General features: G+C 46.2%; 1 protein-coding gene across 1 annotated transcript in view; it reads left to right on the top strand.

The window, feature by feature from the left end:
* The window catches only part of NOS1 (nitric oxide synthase 1), a 192,328-nt gene that overhangs the window by 157,790 nt on the left and 20,867 nt on the right, over window positions 1-13,671 (top strand). Inside the window, exons 17-20 of the mRNA XM_061141872.1 lie at window positions 384-500; window positions 5,407-5,581; window positions 6,322-6,460; window positions 6,997-7,075. Coding sequence (XP_060997855.1) covers window positions 384-500; window positions 5,407-5,581; window positions 6,322-6,460; window positions 6,997-7,075 — 510 coding nt within the window. The remainder of the gene's footprint in view (window positions 1-383; window positions 501-5,406; window positions 5,582-6,321; window positions 6,461-6,996; window positions 7,076-13,671) is intronic.

Genomic DNA, 13,671 nt, shown 5'->3' with positions numbered 1-13,671 from the left:
ATAGTTCCCTGTGCCATACAGTAGGACCTTGTTGTTTATCCTTTCTCTGTATAAAAGCTCACACCTGCTAACCCCAACCTCCCACGCCAGCCCTCCACCACCCCCTCCTCCTTGGCAACCACCAGTCTGTTCTCTGTGTCCATGATTCTGTTTCTGCTAAAACCTTTTCAATACACGTAGCATCAAGTGATGTCTAGGTGTCCTTGTGTTGGGTGAGGGTGAGTTGATATGTTCTGGTCAAGGCCACGGATGTGTTATGATCTCACCCAACACTCAAAGGAAGCTCCTAGAACCAGGACTGGCAACACAGACAGCCATGGGGGTGCTGACCCCAGGACGGGGGCTCTGAACCAGAGTTCACAGATTCTCTTTCGTCTTGGCAGGAGCTACAAAGTGCGTTTCAACAGCGTTTCCTCGTACTCCGACTCCCGCAAATCGTCGGGTGATGGGCCAGACCTCAGAGACAACTTTGAGAGCACTGGACCCCTGGCCAACGTGAGGTGAGAGCGGGGCCCAGGGCATCAGGGATGATGAAGGCTCTTGGGGAGCAGGACAGAGTAACAGAGTGGGCTCTCTGTTTGAGGAGGGGTCTCCCTTCCGTGTCCGTTCATCCCTTGAGTAAACCAGCTGCACTCTTGCTGTTTGGGGATGTCCCCCTGCTTCATTAAAGCACATTACCTGGACCCCTCCTATGACCTCATCCCAAATCACACTCCTTCAGAGCCGCCATCACCCAAGTTTCACCCCTTTGCATGAACTTCATATCATTTGTGCTAAAGGATGCTAATCCCCCAGATGTAACTCAGCGAGTTCCCTTCATGAGTGCTACTACATCTTTTTTTTTTATTATTATTATTTTTTTTTGTCATACATTGATATGACTCAGCCATAGATTTACACGTATTCCCCATCCCGATCCCCCCTCCCACCTCCCTCTCCACCCGATTCCTCTGGGTCTTCCCAGTGCACCAGGTCCGAGCACTTGTCTCATGCATCCCACCTGGGCTGGTGATCTGTTTCACCATAGATAGTATACATGCTGTTCTTTTGAAATATCCCACCCTCACATTCTCCCACAGAGTTCAAAAGTCTGTTCTGTATTTCTGTGCCTCTTTTTCTGTTTTGCATACAGGGTTATCGTTACCATCTTTCTAAATTCCATATATATGTGTTAGTATGCTGTAATGTTCTTTATCTTTCTGGCTTACTTCACTCTGTATAATGGGCTCCAGTTTCATCCATCTCATTAGGACTGGTTCAAATGAATTCTTTTTAACGGCTGAGTAATATTCCATGGTGTATATGTACCACAGCTTCCTTATCCATTCATCTGCTGATGGGCATCTAGGTTGCTACTACATCTTATTTATTAGAAGCTTATGGGGACACCTCACTGTGGCCTGATGGTTCCCAACATCGGATGCTCATCAGAATCACTTGGAGATGTTCACAATGTACAGATACCTGAGCCCCACCTCCAGAGACTTTGATGTAGTTGGGTCTAAACTTGGACCCAAGCTTTGCTTGCTTGTTTGTTTGTTTTTTTCAATCTCCCTAATTGTCTCCAATGTACAGTCAGATTCAAAAAAATATTGTCACAACCCCTTGTTTCCCAAAGCATAGTCACATCCCACAAGAACATTTTAGGTAGTACATGGACAGGTATTTTTTACTTCAGTGGTTGTGGATTCAGTTTCATGGGTATTTGGAAAGGAAGAAAACTGGATGTCAAACCCTTGGTTTCATAGATACTGGTCAAGATGAGGCTACTGTGTAAGCAGTGTTCAGGCCTGGCCAGGAACCTCTTAGACCTTCACCAGTGCAGCCTCCTCCACACCAGCTCAGGGCAATGCTCAGAAGATGATGGAGCTCACAGGCTTCCCAGATATTCAAATATTGTTTCTATCAGTACACTTTTTCCTTTTTTGGCCTTACCACGTAACTTGATTGGTTGGCATCACCGACTCAATGGACATGAGTTTGAGCAAGGTCCGGGAGATAGTGAAGGACAGGGAACCCTGGTGTGCTACAGTCCATGGGGTCGCAAAGAGTCAGACATGACTGAGCAACTGAACAACAAAGACCTAACCGCTGGTCCACCAGGGAATTCCCCATCAGTACACTTTTTAATAAACTTTATTTTTTTTAAAGTAGCTTTAGGTTCACAGCAAAATTGAAGGGAAGGCACAGAGATTTTGCGTGTACTATCTGCCCAACCCTCGGTGCACGTGCACACACACACACACACACACACACACACAGCCTCCTCCATCATCAGCATCCCCTGCCATGGTGGTACATTTATACAGTTGATGAACCTGTATTGACACATCATTGTCACCCAGGGCCCATAGTTTGCATTAGGGTTCCCCCTTGGTTCACCCTCGAACTGATGGGTTTTGACATCAGTTCATGTTCTTTAGCTTGACATTGAAACATCCATGGTTTGACAGTCAGACCCATTTTTCCCTTATTAAATCTATCATGCCCAAGAGCAGGGGTTGGCAAACTGCAGCCCATGGGCTGAATCCAGCCCAGCCACTGTATACTTCTGTACAACCCAGAATGGTTTTTACAGATGAATATCTACAATTTATTTAATGATAGAAAATATTCCCTTCAAGCCCCAATTAAGCAAAAAAGGATTCCATTCTTCTCAGTAGTAGCTATATATAACTAGAAAAATGTACCCCATAACTGTTGCTATTATATTTTTAATTTTATCCAAAAGCATACAGAAATTTATTTTCTTCCTTGTTATACAGATATCTGCATAATAGCATCAATTTTGCTTCTTAGCCTCCAAGCCTGAAAATATTTACTATCTAGCCCCTATTATAATTTTGCCAAGTTTTCTGGTTTGGAAGCTTAAAATAGGAATTTTGCAATCATAAGGTTTAGACTGTGATGAAATGTGTATATAGGAGGTGACTGTGACACAGGCCTTCAGATGCATTGGGAAGCATGTTAATGAATTAATTCCCTGGGCCGTATCTTAGTGAACACCAGTGGGTTTGAATAGCTAGTACAAATAATTGTACAAATAATTTGTGCAAATAGAGTACAAATTAAAAGCAAATTAAATAGCAACTATTAAGTAAATAACAGTGTGAGAGGTAGTCAAGTATGGCAGATATCTCAAACATAATCAATATTGGAGCAACTTCCCTGGCAGCCCAGTGGCTAAGACTCTGCACTCCCAATCCAGGGGGCCTGGGTTCAATCTCTGGTCAGGGAACTAGATCCCACATGTCACAACTAAAGATCCTACATGCCACAACTAAGACCCAGTGCATCCAGATAAATAAATAAATATTAAAATAAGTAAATAAATAGAGGTTTGGGGAACAACTCCCTAACCACAAGGCATGACTAGCACTGAGTTTTCAAACCTGCATTAGGCTCAGGCCTTGGCTGGGGGCAGGAGAGCAGCTTCCTGGCTCCCATCCAAGCAGTCTCATGCTGGCCACCAGTTCTCACCACCTGCAGGGAAAAGGTGAGGAATCCAAGTAAAGGAGGATTGTGGGTGAAGGAGTGATGGGGAAACATGCTACCTAATCCTACATTCCTCCCTTGGGAAGACTGTGGAACGCCCAGGAAAGAAGGGCAGGAGGATAAGATGAAGAAGGATCAATGTGGATTTCAGAGGAGGGGATATTACTCTATGTTAACTTTCACATGATCTATTGAGACACCTGGACCCCATCTCAAGCTCATTCTCCAGTAACAAGAGGGTTCCTTCCCAACTTGCTCTGCTGTTTTCCCGTCATCCCCCATTGCAATCTTTCATGCGATGGCTGACTCCATCATTCTTTAACAAGAAAGAGATTCAGGGACAGAGTCAGACTCTGTAAGGAGCCAGTTAAACAGCTCCACTCCTTGACTTGTCTGAAATGACAGTCGTCCACAAGATAGTCACATTCCAACCTGGAAAAAAAACGCAAGTTGGGGTGTTGTTCATATCCCACTTGTTCACTTGTCCATCTAGGGCCAGTGAGGTCAAGACCCACAGCCAGGACCAAGTCCTGGAAGTGTGATGTCGAGTCTCTGCAGGACTGGGGGGGTCATCTGGGACACAGCCCTCCACTTCCCAGACTTCAGAAAATTCTCATTAACTTGACCCCCATCGATTCAAACCCCAACGTTTTCTTGTGGCATCTATGCAAACAGACATTTTTTTAAATTAAACTTTTTTATTTTCTACTGGGGTATAGCCAGTTAGCAAACAAGTGTTGTGACAGTTTCAGGTGAGCAGTGAAGGGACTGAGCCATATATATACATATATCCATTCTCCCCAAACTCCCCCAAACTCCCCTGTCATCCAGGTTGCCACATAACATTGACCAGCATTCCATGTGCTATACAGTAGGTCCTTGTTGTATTCATTTTAAATATAGCAGAGTGTATATGTCCATTCCAAGCAAAGAGGCTTTGGGAAACAAATCAATTTCACAGATGCTGCAAAGGATGGAGCCAGCATATCTATAAATCTTTCAATCCCTTTTAGAAGAACCTGTTTACACACCAACACTGGATGTGTTAATGACCAGTTCTTCTGATCTCCTTGTTAGCACATGTCCCCAAGAACTGCTATGCTAGAGTTTTCATTCCCTTTGTACTTGAAACTAATTTAGTTGTATCCTGAGTAGAGTCAAGTCTTCCACTGATGTATTGAGTTGGCCAAAAAGTTCATTCAGGGTTTTCCGTGATGTCTTACAGAAAAACTCAAACAAACTTTGGCTAATCCAGTAGATTTATTGCCCCAATTAGTCCAGCTTAGAAAGGGACACTCAAGAAACAGCCAACGGTCCTGGGTCACCCATCCTCCTAAGGACCAATTGGGAGTTTTCTCCTGAGGACAGTGGTACCTAGCAGAGACCAGAAGGAAGGGAGAGCAGGGTTTAGGGGCTCCCAGGCTTAAAGATGGCCTTCTCCAAATGGGTGTGGGGTGGTCTGACCACCAGAGGCTAAACACTGCCCTTCTGGAGGTACCAGTTGTCTTTATCTGCTTGGGCAGCCATCACAACGTAGCACAACGACAACAGAAATTTGTTTCTAACACTTCTGGAAGCTGCAAGTCCAAGGTCAAGGTTTCTGGTGAGGCCTGTCTTCCTGGCTTGTAGACATCCGTCTTCTTGCTGTGTCCTCACGTGGACTTTCCTCTGTGAGCCTGTCACTGGGGGTGGAGAAGAGAGCTCTTAGGGGCCTCTCCCTCTTCTTAGAAGGATCAGGGCCCCACTCTTTTGACTTCAATTACCTCCTTGAAGGCCCCATCTCCAAATAGTCACACTGGGGGACAGGGCTTCACATGTGAATTTATGGGGACGTAACAGTCCATGACCCCAGAACCCCTGCTGTATTCTCCCCAGCCCCCTATTCTAGACCTTCTGTTGTCTTCTTGGCAGGTTCTCTGTGTTCGGCCTTGGCTCACGGGCATACCCTCACTTCTGCGCCTTTGGACACGCCGTGGACACCCTCCTGGAAGAGCTTGGAGGAGAGAGGATCCTGAAGATGAGGGAGGGGGATGAGCTCTGTGGGCAGGAAGAGGCTTTCAGGACCTGGGCTAAGAAGGTCTTCAAGGTAACCATCTGCCCCAATCTTAGAGACCCATGGGGAGGAGTCATGTCCCCAGGGACCCCCAAGGACAGATCACCTAAACCATCAGAAATAGAAAAAACTTGAGAAAATCTTTGGTACTTCCCTTATGTATCCAACCAGGAGACAGCTTTAAACAAGTCAGATGACTTTGGGTGGTCCTGAGACACATTTTCCACCTGGAATCCAGCCTCCTTTATTAAGGGCAAAGAGCTGGTCTATAAAAAATTAGAGCCTTGGAATTTTAGAGCCATCCTTCACTCACATTCCATAGACAAGTAAATAAAAACCATACAGTTGGTTAACCAACCCAGGGGGCCATGCCTCGGGCTGGATCTCAGATCTCACCAATCTGTCTGCTTTGACAATCTTGTTCCTCTTGTGCTAGTTCTCCAACCACCTGTACGGTAGCCACTGGCCACACGTGGTCATTTAGATTTAAGTGTAAACTGTTTAGCATTAAATATGATGAGTGGATGAACAAAATGTAGTGTGTCCCTGCAATGGAATGTTCGAGCACAACAAGGAATGAAGTACTGATGAATACATGTGCTACGTGAAAGAAGCCAGACACAAAAGGACACTTACCGTCTGAGTCCATGTAGATGAAGCATCCAGAACAGGCAAATTCAGAGAGACAAGAAGTAGGCTAGTGATTCCCAGGGCAGGGGAGGCGGGGAGAGGAAAATGGGAGTGACTCCTAACGTGTATAATGTGTGCCACAGGCAGCCTGTGATGTGTTCTGCGTGGGTGATGACGTCAACATTGAGAAGGCAAACAACTCCCTCATCAGCAATGACCGCAGCTGGAAGAGGAACAAGTTCCGTCTCACCTACGTGGCGGAAGCTCCGGAACTCACACAAGGTACCTCCTACCACCCGCCGGGGGAGACATCCAAGACCCTGGGGTGGGGAGAGGAGACAGCAGTTCTCACCTCCGGAAGGCCCTTAGAGAAGGTGGGCTTCGTTGCTTCTCTCTCTGTTGCAGTGCATGCGTGCGTGCTCAGTCACTTCAGTTGTGTCCAGCTCTTTGCAACCCCATGGATCGTAGCCCACCAGCCTCCTCTGTCCATGGGGTTCTCCTGGCAAGAGTACTGGAGTGGGTTGCCATGCCCACCTCCACCCAAATAAACACGTGCAGGCCACCCAAATAAACATGCTGTTGCTGCTCTGGGCTCTCTCTCTAGCCCTGCAGCATGTTACCCTAAATCTCCTCTTCTCTGCTAAGTTAAGCCAGGTTTGCTTTCTGTTCTGCTGTATCCACAACCACCCACCCCAATGCCTGTCTGACCTCTTTTCTTTTGTCTCTTTGCTTCACACAGAGGGTCAGGAGAAGCTGGAGACTCTGTATTGACAACTGTTTTACCCATCTCAGGAGCACCTTTGTTCTTCTCCCCCCAGGTCTATCCAATGTCCACAAAAAGCGGGTCTCAGCCGCTCGACTCCTCAGCCGCCAAAACCTTCAGAGTCCAAAATCCAGGTAGGAACATCCTGGTCCCTTCGGGTTCCCCGCCTCTGCCCCAGATGCCACCCACAGCAAGGAATGAACCCTTGTTGGCTCCAGGGACTGACTTCCTATTACCATTGGAAGGGTCCTCCAGACCCCCTTTGCTGCCTTGCAGCATCTTGGCTTCCTGCTTTCCATTTGCCAAGCTCCAATGTGCAGGGATGGAAAAAGTAACTGGTTGGGACATCCCTGGTGATCCAGTGGTTAAGACTCCAGGTTTCCACAGCAGGGGGTGCAGGTTTGATCCCTGGTCGGGGAACTAAGATCCCACAAGCCACTTGGTACAGCTAAAAAGAAAAGAAAAAAAATGAATGGTGACGATCTCTGTGGAAAGGGGAAAGAGAAGGGTTTTATGAGGAATTTTTTTAATAGAGACCACACCTTCGTTGAACTCCTAATATTCACTCTAATGTGTACCTTAGTCAGAAATCACTTAGTCCAGATAGCTCCTCTTTGCAGATAATTCTTCTCTGGTGTCCTGAGAAATGCCTGCTCAGTCTCTACTTTAAGTCCTTTGGGATGATGGGAGGTTTATTAACTTACAAAACAGCCCCTTCTGTGTTCTGAGGTCCCAGTTGTTAGAAATTCTCTTCCTATTGTTTATAACCAAAGCTTGTGTTCCTAGCACTTCCATTTTGGTCCTATGTTACACTCTCCAGTGACCCCTAAAACAAAGTCAGTTCTTCCAAATGAGAGAGCTGCCAATAGCCAAGGACAGCAAGCCACTCTCCCTGATCCTCGTTCCTTCCAACTGTTTCTCCTGAGACCCGGTTTCCCAGACCTTTTGCTGTAGTAGAAGGACACTCTGTCCTACTGGAAATGTCATCCTCGGACCTGGCCCCAGTGCAGTGGAGGTCCTGTGATCAATGCCAAGTGCACCGAGGCTATTATTACCATCCTCAGTCTGGACAGGAGGTGCTAAAGCGGCCCAGGGTTGTCCTAACAGCCTTGCCGCTCTCCCATTAAGCTTATGTCCTTTCTGCTCTTGGACCTGAATCTTTTCAAAATGATCAGGCCATATCTCTGCATCACTCCATGTATAAGTACATTTTTTAGCAGTTACAAAAGTCTTTGCCTGAATCCCCATCTGATGGAATCTTCTTCACTTAGCAGTTCTAGCCCATGAAGGTCTTTTGAAATCTTCGTTCTTTGCATGGCGTGGTGCAAAGGGTGGCCTCTCGAGCCAGACCACTCTGGGTTCTTACCCCGGTGCTGCCATCCCCCAGCCCTGTGACCTTGGACAAGTCCCTTAGGCCTTCAGAACACCAGTCTCCTTACCTAAAATGAGAACTAGTACTTATCTAGTAATTTTTGTGTTCCGAGCACAGTTTTGAGGTCTCTCTGTGCAGGCTCTCCCAGAGTTCAGAACAGCCCAGGAAATAGGTACTGTTATCATCCATGTTTTAAATAGGAAAAATGACAATTAGAAAATGCGAGTGACCTTTTTAAGGTCACACAGACTCAGTTCTCTGACTCCAAAGTCAAAACGCCAAATGGCTATACCTGTGGCATCAACAGCATCACAAGACTGCTATATTAAAAACAACACACACAAAGCAGCTCGGGTATCCTATGTTTCTGTTACTATCCTTTACCCATCCCAGTTTCATACATCTGCACATTTTAATATGTGTGCTTTCTATGTGGATATAAAACCTTTTTTTCAATGAAACTGTAGTTGATTTACAATGTTGCATTAATTTCTGTTGTACAGTAAAGTGATTCAGTTATACATATACATTCTTTTTAAATATTCTTTCCTATTATGGTTTATCACAGGATAGTGAATATAATCCCCTGTGCCATATAGTAGGAACTTGTTTATCCATTCTACATATAAAAGCTACTTCTGTGAACGCCAACCTCCCACTCCATCCTTCCCCAAACCCGTTACCCCCTTGGCAACCAAAAGTCTGTTCTCTATGCCTGGATGTAAAACTTATGATAAAGTGGTCAATGTGGTCAACAGGATGGAGCCCCATGGCGCTCATGTTCTCCCCCGGACACCCTCAAACACTGAAGAAATGGATTGGGAAATTAATGTAATTGAATAATTAGTTACATGTAATATTCAGAGCATAATAATCTCTGATATATTGGGTTGGCCAAAAAGTGAATGAACTTTCTGGCCAACCCAATAGAAAGGGACTCTATATTTGAAATACACATCTTACTCCCTATTTCTGTCCCATGGAAAAGTACAATCTCAGTGGCATTGGAAAAGAAGGGACTAAGAATCTACTGGACATTTCTCTCAGCTACCAACCATGAAAGACCAGATGATAAAAATTACTCCCAAACCATAGCACATAAAAAGCAAGGTAATTTGCAAATGTTTTGATGCTAAGTTGGACCAAGTCCCAGAATAAACACCCCCCACCCCCCACCACCAAACCATCCACCTCTGGAAAGGGCAGCTGACTGTGCTGAGTGACTTGCAAGAGGGCATTTCAGAAAGGTTAGTAACCAGAAGATAGTATTAAAATCAGTTATAGATTAGCTTTAAAAGAATCAAATGGGGTCTCGGTGTTTAACCCTTTAAAATCAGACTCCACAGCACTACCTATTTTCAGGCCTTACTACCCTGTCCAGCTTTATAAGGGGTGTGTGTGTGTGTGTGTGTGTGTGTGTGTGTGTGTGTGTGTAAGGACTGAGTAAAAACATATGACCCTTTCTCCCATCTTCCCCTGCCCACAGCCAAAGTCAGGATGTTTGAGCCAGGAGACCGCATAAAGATATTATGAAACACCCTCCCCACCCTGCTCCCACCCATAACAAAAGACCCTTAAGCAAACAAAGTGCTTAAGAGGAAATAAACCACCTTTTGAGGATGATCCTTGCAACTCTAAAGAGAAAAGCGACTGACCACAGTTACTGCCGGGCCAGGAAATAAACTTTTCTGTGTGCGGCAAGTAGCAAACAGTACAGAAAAGAGTATAATGGAGCACTAATGGGTGGGGTATGGGCCACATAAGTCCTAGAAGTCAGGAGGAGGAGGGGAGACGCTGGGTCGGCTTTAGATAAGATAGAGAACAGACAGGGCCATCTAGGAGCAAAGATGCTGAAAGGGCCCGAGTGCTGTGGTACATCAGAGAAAGATGGGACATTGTAATGGAGAGTTCTGCATGGGAGTACTCTCAATTCCCAGCTTCTCTTGGATAAAATAACTTCTTTCCAGCCTTCCCCATCTCAACACAGGACATCAACATTCAGTGTAAGCCCCAAACTCAGGCTTCCTCTCTGCCTCCTCTGTCTCCCTCCTAATATCCATCCAACTCTCAGCTGATACAGTGGACTTGTCTTTCAAATACATTATTTCAGATCTACAGCTGCCACCATAAGACAGGCCACAATCATCTGTTGTCTGAGGGCCTCCCAAAGCCACCTAACTTGTCCTTCTTGTTTCTTGCCTTTTTTCGCAAAGATTCATCTTCCAAATAGCAGCCAGACTAATCTTTTAAGAACGGAAATGGAAACCCATCCTCCTGCAGCTTCACACCCTCCAGTGGCTTCCCACTGATCTCAGGAAACCTCCCAACTCCTTGCCTGGACAGATTACAATGAGACCCTCCTGATCTGGCCTCTTCCCAGCTCTCTGACCTCCTCCTGTGCCACTCAGCCCTGTGTTGACCCCCTTCCAAACCCTCCAGCCTTCTTTCCCATCTTCGGACATGTCATGCTTTTTCCACCTCAGGGCCTTTGCATGTACTGCTCCCCCTTTCAGGAACACTCTTCCCCCAAATCTTTGCATGTCCCCTCCTCCTCATCGTTCAGATCTCTGCTCTGACATCAAATCACCAGCGAGGCCTCCCCGACCATCCTTATCTGCTGGTCACTGAGCCCACTGCCCCCAACCTGTCAGCGCCCACCCTTCCACATCACCAGCCCCATCCATGATCTTTTTCAGTTGCTTCTCAGTGAAAATGGGGCCCTGTGTTTTCTTCATCCATCACTCTGTCATCAGGGCCTAGAAAGTGTTAACAAATTCGTTGAAGCTATGAGCCTTATCACCTCAAACTGCTCACAAGAGACCATGTTTACTCTTTTCACTGATGAACGAACGAACAAGAGCTGTTTCCCACCGCCCCCCCTTTTAATGCTGGATGTTAGCAGACTATCCTTTCCCCTGTGAACCTGTCATTGAACCATTGCTAACTGTGTGTGTGCATGAGTGTGTGTGTGTGCATGCGATGTTGCTGTAGGTGGATGTAAATACGTCACAAGCAGGCCATACTCAGGGGACAGGCATTTGAATGGCTGTTGCCTTTCCAATGCTACTTTTTTCCCCTCTCCAAATACTTACTTTTTTTTTAAGCTTGGGAAAGGACTTTTTTTTTTTTTTTTTTTGCCCGCACCACGTGGCATGTGGGATCTTCTTTCCCCGACCAGGGATTGAACTCATGCCCCCTGCAGTAGAAGTATGGACTCTTAATCACTAGACTTCCAGGGAAGTCCTTCCCCTAATACTTTCCGACAACCCATGTATATCCCAAGCTTTTTTTTTAAAAAAAAAAAAAAGAAAAAGGTTAGAAAGTCCCATACTTAGAAATCCCCAGCAGAACAGAGATATAAGGCAGTAGGTCTCCAGGCTAGTGCTACCCACTGGGGGATCAGCTCCCAGCAAAGCTTCAAGGACCAGCCCACAGAGGGGTCCTCAGGCCATGCAGCCATTCACTGCTGGGGTTCTCCAGTCAGACGCGTGCACAGTGTCCATGGTCCAACTCCCAGCAGAGCCTACCCCCACCTCGTGGCCCACAGGCCAGGTCCATCCTCATCCCTGCCCCTTCTCTGCCTGACCACCCTCAGCCACGTTCAAGAGGGCTTAGGGGAAACGGCTGTGAGCACAAGCCAGCTCAGCAAGTTTGGGGCCTCCACGTTTCTATTTTGTACCAGCCATAGGAACGGAGGCAAATATACTTCTGAAAAAACAACAACAACAACAACAACAACAACAACTCGTGATGATCTGGGAGAAAGTGGGAATTGATTTGTGGGCCTTTCAAAGACTTCCCGTGGTTGGCATTGGAGGTTCCCAAATTCTCAGCCCCACAGCGCCCCCTGCTGGCTGTCAGCCTCTGCTCAGTCCCTTCCTGGAGCTGGCAGGAGGATGACCATGTCTCTCTAGCTCTCCAGGAACCGATAGATTGACATGAGCTCAAAGCAGAGTCATTCACGCAAGCCCATTTAATAGATAACATCAGTGTCCCAGGGAGGGCAAAATCTGCCCAGGGAAGGAGAGTGGGAGCCCAGACCCCCACCACCATCATTCACAATCTCAGTCACCGAGTTCCCCACCCTACTAAGGACAGGGGTGTCGTGCTTCAAGAAAATATACCCAAAAAAGCAGAGATGCCAGCACAACTATTTTTAATAATGGTGGCTATTTGCAGCATAAAAGAACTTTTGGTTGTGCCAAAAACTCCTTCAAATAGCGAGTCCCATTGGTCTATTCAAGTGCTGATTTACATACCACGAAGAATGTAGAAACTTCATGTTGAATATCAAGTGTCTCTATCAACTGAAAACCAGTTGGCAAGGAAGAAAAAGCGGATCTGAAAATGCGAATGTAACTCCAAGAATACAAAAAGATTTGATTTACCCAAGTGTAGTCATCAATCCCGAAGTTTTCAGGCATAAAAATGCAGTGTATTGGTACTAAAACTTTAAAAGAACCAGAATAATCCTATTCTGAGGATTCATTCATAGACCTCCTGCACTTGAAATCCAACTATCGAAGGAAAGGGCATGACTCGGCAGGCCTAAACAAGTTTCCCTCTGGGTTTTCTCCTTTGTTCTATAAACTTTATAGTATCAGTGGATTGGGGATAATAAGAACCTGAGCTTAAGGTCAAGCCCTTTTCCCTTTTCCAGGACAAGGTGAGGACCCCAGTTTGCAAAAGGAGGTGGAGATTTGGATTCCCAGGAGAGGTGGAATTTCATAGAATGGGGACATCACTGCCACAGCTCCAGTGGAGTTTAGTGGTTCCTGGTAGAAATTGGTTATCAAAAATAGAGCCTATTCCAGCAGCTGGTTAACCCTGAGGGTCTGAGGTTCCTTCAATCGATAAATATTTCTTGAGTATCTACTATGTGTCATGCACTGCCCTAGGTGCTAGAATAGAGTAGTGGAGAAAATAGACAAGTTCCTTGCCGATCTTAGAGTTTACACAGATTCCTAGTCTCTTCTGTTGTCCTCGGAGTGGGGATGGGGAAGGGGCAGGCAGAGAGACAGGCCACATGCCATAGGATGAAGTAAACTCTCTATTCTATGGAGTTTGGTAAGTGCTATGGAGAAAAGGAAAGCAGGGACAAGAAGTCAGAAAAGCAAAGAGATCTGGGGACTGAATCTCAGGGTGCTCCAATGTCCAGAGTTAGGGGAGATGAGATGGAACCAACAAAGGGGACCGAGGAAGAGCAGCCAGAGAAGAGACCAGGAGAGCCTGGGGAGCTGGAGAGAAGGGGATTGAGAAGGAGGAAGTGAGAAGCCACGTCCAGTACTGCTCTGATGAGCACAGTGAGCGCTGGGAACTGGCTGTTGGGTTTGCAAAGAGGAGCTCATGGGTGACCTT

Source organism: Dama dama, chromosome 5 (assembly GCF_033118175.1).
Source record: "Dama dama isolate Ldn47 chromosome 5, ASM3311817v1, whole genome shotgun sequence".
NCBI classification, from domain to species: domain Eukaryota; kingdom Metazoa; phylum Chordata; class Mammalia; order Artiodactyla; family Cervidae; genus Dama; species Dama dama.
The sequence above is the reverse complement of the archived record's forward strand: the minus strand, read 5'-3'. Positions and strand labels throughout refer to the sequence as shown.